The sequence below is a fragment of the Brachyhypopomus gauderio genome, unplaced genomic scaffold, assembly GCF_052324685.1.
Source record: "Brachyhypopomus gauderio isolate BG-103 unplaced genomic scaffold, BGAUD_0.2 sc45, whole genome shotgun sequence".
NCBI classification, from domain to species: domain Eukaryota; kingdom Metazoa; phylum Chordata; class Actinopteri; order Gymnotiformes; family Hypopomidae; genus Brachyhypopomus; species Brachyhypopomus gauderio.
Window position 1 is genome coordinate 1,282,567 of NW_027506871.1, and position 10,745 is coordinate 1,293,311.

Below are 10,745 nucleotides of genomic sequence, written 5' to 3' on the forward strand. Positions count from 1 at the left end.
TTGTCATGTCTGTGATCTGCTTTTTTTCTACAAAATGAAACAACTGAAGGAACATCTTCAGACTGGTGAGTCCATCATTTTTGCCAGGGGTTGTATGTCAATAAAGTGATCAAATAGATCAATAAATAAATATAGTTCAGATTACAGTAACAAACCTGTTTTGGAAGTGTAGTGAGTATTTCTTTTGAATTAAAGTGAGTAGAAGTAAAAAAATATTAATTGAGAGAAATACTCGAGTAAAGTACAGATACATACTGTATGTACTTACGTACGTGTGTTTGTGGGTGTGTGTGGTTACGTTGTGTATCTCATATATAAGTAGGCCTATGTCTCGTGTATAAGTGTGTATCTGTATCTCGTATATAAGTGCATGTCTCGTCCTAACTGAGTCAGCACCACCAAACCTCAACTGTGTCTCTCACCCTAGCTGTAAAGATGGAGGTACAGTTTCCCTTTTTACGCTCCCTTCCAATACATGCAGCTCTTGAGGTGTATTTTCTTCTTTAGCAATGCTGTGATGATGAATGAAGAAGTCTCCGCCGACACTGTCTTAGTTGTCAATAATAAGTTTATTATAAAAAAGAACAGCATCAAATCAAGCACCTAGGTCTTGCTTGAGAGAGGTCTCGGGCCAATTGTGAATCTCCTCTCCCGAACACTGCCAGTCTACCCATATTTATATGCAAGTTAAACAAAGAAGTCGTAGAGTCCCTCACATCTGTAAACCATCATACATACTGTATTGATAAAGAAAGGCGAGTAGAGTGAGAAGGGCCTCAATACTTAGTCTAAACAGAGACAGGAAAAGGGCCCACCAGACCTTTGACCCTTGGACTAGGGTCCCTTTTCACCTAAACCAAACCCATATGTAAACCACATTCTTCAACCTCTTTGTCCTGCTCAACTGAACATAAGCAAGAAGAGAAATGAATTTTAGACCAGTTAGTTTAAACTTAAACACTACATAATGTATTACATAGGCACAGACACTACATATTTCCCCCCTTCGAGACTACGCAGAGTCTCGAAACCAAAAGACAATTCCATATTTGTTACATGTCATACATTTTTGTACCCATCACATTATAACAACTCTCCTATAGTGCTTCCTACAGCACACTTAACAATACAACATCTTGTGGAGTGTAAGAGCAAAAAACCTGTCAGGCAGATATCTTTCTTGAAATGTCCATCAAACAATCTAGACAGGAAAATTCTCTTACGGCCCCTCTGCCTAGGCGACCACATAAAGCACTCCAACCAATTTGAAAAAGGAAGATATTTCAAGCAAATGCAGTAGTTATATAGCTTAACAAATACATATAGAAACCTCAGAAAATAAAGTCAAAATGTTCAAATCCAGGCTGGTCGACCCATCGGACCTGAAATTCGAACCTTTCCTTACCTAGTTACCCCTTTCCCTAGCATCGAGAAAAAACAAAACATCTGAGGTCCCACATGTACTCATCCAACTAACAGAAACATCATTCTATATCACCATCAACCATCATATTTGCTCATAGAATACATTCAAAACACATGATTATACTTTATTCAGATTAATATTATCACACAATCTACTAGTATGCAGATGTATATACGAAGGAAACCATATTGATGTGTCACTCTGCAGCTCCTCAGCAGCTTGACTCTCAGTGTAGTGTCGACAGCCTGTGGACTCTGGACACCATCTCTCAGCATCCTTGTTCAGAGTCCTTCTGTATTGTCCATTTTTTAGCTCCTGAACCCCTCATAGCAGCCTTCCCCACTATTTGTTCTGGAGGGGAAGAAAAAACACAAACCAGTATCTTTGCAAAAACAACAGATGTATGTGAATTAAACATCAAACACAGACTTAATCCTATATGGAATACAAAATTCACCATATCATACTTTCACACTCCAAATTATAAGTCACTTGTTCCATTTCCCCCCTACACACACTCACACACTCTATTGTACTAAAAACTACTAGAATACTAAAAAACAACAACAAATGTCAAAACAATAAACGTGAATAACCATCAAAATGGATACTTTTCCACTAATTCACCTTCTATCACCACCTCCTCGTCATCACCTATATCAGACCTCTGCAACAACGGCATCTGAACTGAATCTCCAGGCATCACAACTCCAACCCATCTCAATATCATAGCCTTCGCAAAGGTCAACACCAGCGTACAACCGCAAAACATCACAAACAATGATAGGAGAACCGCTATCAAAATCTGAACCATCGCTGCTCCCATTGATCCTAATCTCTCTCGCAACCAGGCATTCGCAGACCATCCAGCTCCTTCAGATGGACCAAATGCATCCCTAATGTTCTTCAATGCATCAATAACACTAGTCATATTATCAGAATTATCAGGAATCAAAGTATAACAGGCATCTCCAGTTAAGTTCAAAGCTACACACAAACCTCCCTGTTTGGCCAAAAGATAATCAAGAGCCATGTCATGCTTCAGCAACGTCAGACGGTGACTCCTCTGAGTATTTGTCAAATGATCAAAACCCTTTATAGTTTCATCTGCAAAACCCTGTAGGGTATATGTAATATTATCAATATGATCTGCCAGAAATGTTACACCATACCATGGAAACAAACCTATACCCCACTTCTCTCCTAGACTTATCCTCCAATGGAAGGACTCAACCTCGTGAAATTGTGCTAGTTCTCTTCTTGGCCTATCTCCAGAAACAGCATCAGAGTGATCCTCATCAGATCTATTCCCTCTCTGAACAGAGAAAACCTCATACGGAAGCTTTAACGTTGCCATGTAACAGCATCCTGTCCATCCATGCGGCAAAAATATATATGCCTTATCACCACAAATCCACCAAATATCTCTGAAATTTCCTATGGTCACATTTACAGGCAAAACTTGATTCTTTACCATTAATGTCATACCCCGTCTATGATGTGGAACCTGAAAAGTTACTTTATGCAACTCATCTTTTGTCTTTCGTTTATAATTACTCAAATCCATCATATAATTATCACAGTCTGATATGCCCATAAACCTTCCCGGTATGTTATGCGTAGCATTAGAACAAAAACAGTCTTCAGCCGCTACCTGTTGCACATCCATAGCATCAGGAACCGCTGTCATCACACTATCATCCTCATCAAACCAATTCATATATGGCAACTCTTCCAGCCAAGAGCAATCATACCTAGGCTTAAACAAATACTTAGACAATGCCAGCATAGTAACTGTAGATGAACGTTGTTGAACTAACAACCATGATAGCGCAAAAAACTGACACTCAGCAAGTAGCGGTTCTGGTACTGTCTCCAAAATTGAAGGCCATGTGCTTGGCGTTGGCACTTTCACCACACATGGACATTTCAATCTCCTTACTGATTTTACAGAATGAGTTAATTGCTGAAACCATAAGTTCCTACCTGCCCATTTGTCTGCAATTCGTAACACTGAAGAATCAAATCCAAAAGCCTTCCACTTAGCCTCTCTCCTCTGTACTGTACGATACTGCTCAACCCAATCTAAATCGAGTGACTCATCTTCTATATCTAAATAAGCTTCCTGAGTTGAAATAGACAAATCAACATCAACTTCCTCTACATTACGGTCTCCAATGTCAGAAACACCTGTAACATTATTCTCTAACATAGACATCCGAGTCTCATTTACTTCCAATATCACATTTGGAGTCTGTGTCACATTTACAAACTTAGTAGGCAACATGAATGTTATTGCTGCCTTTATAATAGCACTCATCCCTGTTATAATCATAGCTAAAGTAGGAGTCTGAATCGATGTATTAAAACTCCTTGTTGCTTCTGGAGCTAAAGTAATATGCTTCAGTGTAGTATTCAATACTTCAGTAGTTGCTGTAGTTAAATTTAACCCATTTTTACTCACAGTAGCCTCTAGTAGCGGAAGAGTAGCATTACTTAGAGTTACATCTACTCTAGTCTTCGTAGCGTTTTGGTTTGACCTTTTTCCGAATTGGTCTTGGACTTCGTAATCTAACTGAATCTCTGACTTCATATTCTGCTGAGATTGGCTCTGCTGCTTCTGGGACATATTGGACATCGACATGACTAAATCTTCTTTCTTGTCCATCAGCTGCAGAGTCACCTCTGGCATCATCAGAAAAATGCTCAGAATCACCAACATTGTCCATGCTCCGGACAATTTCTTCATCTGGAATTTCTTCCACATTTTCTGCTGGCTCTCCTGAGCCTTCAACGTCTCCATTCTGTAAGTGTGGCACCTCGTCACTTGGCGCTTTAACACAATGTGACAAATGATACCAAGTTGGAGACCCCTTCACTTGGACTGCAGTTCCAGTACTGCGAACAACTTCAAATGGACCTTCACGTCGTTCGTTATACCACTTTCTTCTGAACACCTTCACAAATACCTTGTCTCCAGGTTGCACTGTACTCCTCTTTTGCTCATCAAGCCTCTCTTGCACCTCCTCTTTCCTTTGCCTGTCAGAAACGTACGCAGATATTCTTTTATGCAAATCAGCCATATATGTAACATATGCTCTCATTTCATCTTCCAGGAGAGACAAACTTGGACCTTTCCCACTTGTACGCAAACAAGGCGTCGGCATTCGCCTTCCTGTAACCAACTCATGCGGTGTCATATGCAAATCACGCAGCTCACTCGAGCGACACACCATCAGTGCCAACGGAAGCGCCGCTATCCAATTTAAACCAGTGTGCTGACAGATCTTAAGAATACGATTTTTCAACACACCATTCATCTTCTCACAAATGCCTTGACTTTGCGGATGATAAACTGCACCAAAACGCTGTTTAATTCCCAATTTTTGCAAAATCAATTTCACCGTCTTATCCACAAACTCCTTTCCGTTATCTGAGGATATCCGATCTGGAAGTCCCCATCTGCTTATAACCTCTCTACACAAAAATTTTGCAACCGACTGCGCATCCTTTCGCTTAGTTGGACAAGCCTCAGGCCATCTTGAGAATCTGTCCACAACAACCAGCATATATCTCTTCCCTTCAACTGGCTTTATCATGTCAACAAAATCCACAACTAACTCACGCATAGGACCTCTTGGAGTTGGAATGTAACCAGGAGGAACTATCACACCCCTCCGAACATTATTCTTCAGGCAGATAGTACACCTACCTATAACATAATCAATCTGTTCAAGCAGACATGGAGCCCAAAAACCATACTCCTTTGTAATCTTTCTTCTAACTTCCCCCCTTGCAACATGGGCCAACCCATGAGCCTCTTGAATCATCAAACCCAACAAATCTGGAGGTGCTATTATCAGCCCTTCATGGTTTCTCCAAAGACCAGTAGAGTCTTGTGTAGCTCCTCTATCTTGCCACAACTGCTTGTCTATTGTAGGAGCAGCTTCCTGCATTAAAATCACATCCTTAAGTGTAATGTTCTCCTCCAAGTCTACCTCATGAGTGACTAGAAAAACTTTAACCAATTTATCTGCTCCTGTAATTGCCTTTGCAGCTTCATCAGCTGCCTTATTCCCTTGTGTGATCTTAGATGCATCTATTCTATGTGCTGCACATTTAGCTATTGCTATTTCTTTAGGCTTCATCATAGCATGCAACAACTTCATTATCTGAGTATGATGTTGTATTGGAGAACCATCCGTTTTCTTAAACCCTCTGTTTTTCCACACAGATCCAAACAAATGACACACATTGTGTGCATAGGCAGAGTCAGTATATATTGTCACTCGCTTACCTTCTGCCAACAAACATGCTTCTGTTAACCCCACAAGTTCAGCAAGCTGTGCAGATGCAGGCTGTGGAACTATTCCAGCCTTCTCCACAACAAACCCAGCTCCTTGGGCTTTCACTATTGCATAACCAGCACTCAATTTATCTCCTACACGATAACAAGACCCATCAGTCCAATACTCTAGATCTGCCTCCTGCAATGGGAGGGCTTGCAGATCCGATCTAAGTCTTGAGTATTTCTCTGCTTCATGAACACAATCATGCGGCTCACCATCTTCAGGAGTCGGCAAGTTTTCTGCTGGATTCACTGTGACACATCTTGCTAGTGTGACATCCTCCTGCTCTAAAAGCCTATGATAGTCTCTAAGTCTAGACATAGTCAATGTATATTTGCCATAATTCAAAAGATTTCTAATGCTATGGTGGGTAAGAATTGTCACCGGATATCCCATTGTGACAGATGATGCCTTATCATACATCAAAGACACTCCTACCAGTGCTCTGTAGCATAGAGGTAGCCCCAACTCTACTTCTGAAAAACCAGTAGAATAGTAAGCAATAGGCTGCGGGCTTGTTCCTGTACCTGTTGGCTGACAAAGAACTGCACAGGCGTATTTGCCCCCAGTAGAGGTAGACACATACAACAAAAAGTTCTTAGAGTAATCTGGAAGTGCTAGTGCTGGAGCCTCTTGTAGCCTCTGTTTGATTGTCTCAAACGCCAAAAGGCCATCCTGTGTCCAGGTAAGATTACAATGTAGTTGAGCGTTCCCAGTATCTTTGATCATAGCTCTCAATGGCCCTGTTAGACTAGCATAATCCTCCACCCATGCTGAGGAATAGCCAGCAATACCAAGGAAAGTCATCATCTCTCTGACTGTTCTGGGCTTAGGAGCCTCACGAATAGCTTTTAAATGATTATCTGAAATACTTCTATGTCCCTGTGTTATTGTCTGACCCAAATAGACTACTTGCTCCTGACAATACTGCAGCTTCTTCTGAGAAGCCTTATGGCCTTTTTCGGCCAATATCTGTAACAACCTAATTGAGTCCTTATGACATGTCTCCTCATCTGGTGAACAAATAACAATGTCATCCATATACTGAATAACAGTGCTCTGTAAGAGCTGATCTATCCCAGCCAAATCATCCTTTAACACTTTATTAAAAATATGAGGACTATGTTTAAACCCCTGTGGTAATCTCTTATACTCATAGAACTGCCCATTATATGTGAACCCAAACAATCCTTGACTCTCTCCACTAAGTGGAACACTAAAAAATGCACCACATAGATCTAAAACTGTAAAACACTTAGCATCTGGAGGGATTTGGGCTAACAAAGTATGTGGATCTGGCACTTCTGCTGGATAATCAGCTACCACTTCATTTACTGCTCTTAAATCATGTACCAGACGATAAGAACCATCCGGCTTCTTCACAGGCAGCAAAGGCGTATTACTTTGAGGGTTCTGTGTTATCTTCAAAACTCCTGCTTTCAAAAGTCCTTCAATTTGTGGTCCAATTCCTAGAATTGCCTCTTGTTTCAGTGGATACTGATTCTTCCAAGGAGGTCTAGCTCCTGGTCGGAGCTCAACTTTCACTGGTTGGGCTGACTTCACAAAGCCAATATCAGTACTATGCCGAGACCACAGACATTCTGGCACCTGTTGCAGCATCTCCTCTCTTTTGGAGTTTGAGTCCAATTGAGCACTACAAATTGACTCATGTGTCATCTGTACAGCTTGTGGCTGTCCGTGTCCTTGAGCAGTGATCATAATCTTAATAAATCGCTGATCCTCACTCCTCCAGATTACAGGATTTTCTTTCAGAGGTATAAAAACAGCTTTCTCTGCTTCTGCCATCATTTCTCCTACATGCTTCTGCTCATAATCTTCAGACACCAATAGTGTTACATGTGGCACACTCTTCTCTACTTTAAATTCGTCCTGCAAATATTCATCTTTGTCTATTTTTATAGCTGCTCCTTGTGGTCCCAAAATAATGCAGCACGAACGAAGTTGAACTTGCTTTGGTTGACGACTTAACCATTCTTCTGAGTTTGATTGAGCAGCATTCTTGAAATACTTGAGCGTACAGTGAAATGGATATTCTGGAAGCTTTGCATCAGGCATGTTGGCTACAATAAACTTTTCCCACAGATTAGCGGGCTCTAAAAAATCTGCACTAAGGTCTCCAATCCAAAATACTGAAGAAGCTTCAGTTTCCGTTTTCATCAACAGTTGGTGAACTATTTCATTTGGCACTTCCACTAGACAGCCGTCTGGTGTGCATTTTATTGTACAGTTCAATCTGCACAAAGCATCTCTTCCCAGGAGTGCAATAGGCGTATGCTCTGAAACCAGTATAGGTATCTTTGTCTTCAAATTTTTATAGCAGAGCTCAATTGGTTCCGTGAGAGGAATCAGCTGTTTCACTCCCTCAAACCCGATTGTCCGAATCCATTGACCAGACATGGGGAGATGTATAGCATCTTCAGGTCGAATACAGGTGAAAGCAGCTCCGCTATCCGCCATCATTTCCAATGGTCGATTATTTACTTTCACTTCTATTGTTGGATCTCTCTCCGGCCCTGATGCTACCAGCTGACACCCCCCTTTCGGATTCTCTGGGCACCTCTAGAATCCTAATTCCGGACCCCTATAAGGGTTTACCGGTCCCCTAAATGGCCTTGGCTGGCCTCTGAATCCTCCTCTAAAATTTCCTCTGAAGTTTCCTCCTGGTCTGTTGCACTCACGGGCAAAGTGGCCAAACTGTCCACAATTATAGCATACATCTAACTGTTGAGAATTTGGATCGAATCTTCCTCCTCTTCCTCTTCCAAGGTTTCCTCGACCTCTTCCTCTCCAGGCCTGCACTGGACTATACCCTGGCTGTGGGTAAGGAACAACAGGAACCCCTGGTGATGGCTGGAGCACTTGAGTTTGAACCTGGTTTGGCTGCTGCTGTGACTGTGGTTGATTAATTGGAGGCTGACTTTGTATAACCAGAGCCTGCTTCTTCTCCTTCTTTTTGTTATCCAGCAGCTGTATTTGATTAAGTTTTCTTAGAATCTCTTGATCTTGTTCTTTCTGGTCATGGTCTTTCTTCCTGTATAGCTCCACGTGATGGGCTATATGATCTGTATAAACACCCTTGGTCATACTTCCAAGACCAACTACTTCTGCTAGTTTACTTCTTACTGGTAAGGGCAGCCCCTTCTGTATTTTTGCTCTCAGGATTGACTGCTCCATTTGATTCATATCTGGATCACGTCCTGTGACATTCCTCCACACTTGATGTGCTCTTGACACATAGGCTCTTGGGTTCTCTTCCTGTCCCAGTGGCTCAATGAGAATATTATCAGGATGTACGTTTGTCGGAAATGTATCTCTCAGTGCTCCCCACACTCGTCCTCTATTCGCAGAAAACAACTCAGGATCATTCACAGCAGTTCCCACATATCTATTCAGCCCAGCTTTCAGTATGATCTCTTCCATAGCTGGAACCCCTAGGAGATTAGCCAAAAGTCTCTTAATGTCTCCTATGGCAGGCTGCGTCCCCACCATGATCTCTTCCAACTTTGAAATCCACGGATGTGCTCCATCTTGAAGAGTAGGCAACTTCTCAAGTATGTCTGACATATCAGTATTCTGCCAGGGCTTGTACTCCATACTCTGCCCTCGAATGATGACTGGACACATCTTCTCAGGTCGCTTCCCTTTTCTTGAGCGCAATACATATTTCGCTTCTGATCTTAGGGAGCCTTGTCGCTCAACCTCCCTTGAGGCTCTCCTCTTGTCTTCTTTTGTCCCAGTACTAGATGCTGCCAGACAAGACCCTCTTGAATATGAAGAACTCCTACACTCAATATCTCCATCACTGTCTCCATTCTCACTTTCATTTGAACTTTCATCTTCTGAATCTTCTTTCCTCCACATTCTGTTTCCCTTCCTTTCCGCTCTTTCCAGCATTCTTCTGACCTCAGGGTCATATCCACCCCTGACTTCCTCCAGGTCACTTTCATCATCTTCAGAAACCATCTTCTTAACCTTCATTTTACCCTTAGTTTCCAGACTTACCATTTTCTTCTTGCTTTTAGAACTTGGATACATCTTGATAATTGTCTCTGCTTGTCCAGTTTCTATTATTTTATCATCTTCATCTCTGACATTATAGACGCCTTCTTGACTGATCACTGGGAGCTGAGGATAGATTTCCTTAAACTTCACTTCCTTCTCATAGGGAGGGGGCTTCTTTACCAGATCCGTGTGAGAGAAAGGTGTCTCTATTTCTGACATCAGCCGTTCAGTTTCTCTTTCACTTTTTGCTATATCTTCTGCACTTCTTTCTCTCTTTTCCTTTGCAACTTGTATCATCTTCTGTCCTTCCTTTTCAAACAACTGAAGAAACCCAAGCTCTGCATGTCTCTTCTCTTTGCGGTGTTTACCTTTCCTACCCTTCTTTTGTCCTGCCTTGTATGTAGACACAAGCACTTGCATTGTTTTGATCACATCCGGGTTAAGAGTCCCCTCCAGTGGCCATGGTTGATCTATATCAGGCCAACGCTTATTCCATTTCTCTGACATCTTTGCAATACCTTTAACTAAAGGATTATTCTTCTGTACTACATCAACAGGTGTAAGTACTTTTACTGCTTTACTGTCCTTATCCGACATTGCAACAGCTCCCTTGATTCCCTTATTATAAGTTAAACTGACTAAAAATACTGAGACTCCTTTAAAACTATTAAAAATTTACTGACTTCCTCCTTCTCTCTTTTGTCAAATTAATTTAATTTAATTATTTAAATTTATTTACGTACTTATTTATTAATCTTCCTTTTTTCAATAAGTATTTATAACTAATCAATTAACCAATCAATTTATTAAATTTATTTATCACTATTTTGCTGCAATCAAAGAGAAAAAGAACACAATTTGCCAACTCCAGAGGAATCAAACCACATTAATGTACATTCACAATACTGGTCACTCCCAATCACTCTATCAAACTGTAAAGAAAAGCA

The 10,745-nt window shown here is 41.2% G+C and overlaps 1 protein-coding gene across 1 annotated transcript; it reads right to left on the minus strand.

Moving 5' to 3' along the window:
* Positions 1-501: 501 nt before the first annotated feature.
* LOC143486738 (uncharacterized) lies at positions 502-7,478 on the minus strand. Its single transcript, XM_076986136.1, has 2 exons — positions 3,233-7,478; positions 502-2,634 (listed from the first exon to the last, which is right to left on the minus strand). The coding sequence occupies exons 1-2, from the start codon at positions 4,227-4,229 to the stop codon at positions 2,630-2,632; spliced, it is 1,002 nt and encodes a 333-aa protein (XP_076842251.1). The 5' UTR covers positions 4,230-7,478; the 3' UTR covers positions 502-2,629.
* Between the last annotated feature and the right edge of the window lie 3,267 nt (positions 7,479-10,745).

Excerpts from the sequence above, each read along its gene's own strand:
- LOC143486738 (XM_076986136.1), bottom strand. The coding sequence starts at position 4,229 with ATGGAGACGTTGAAGGCTCAGGAGAGCCAGCAGAAAATGTGGAAGAAA.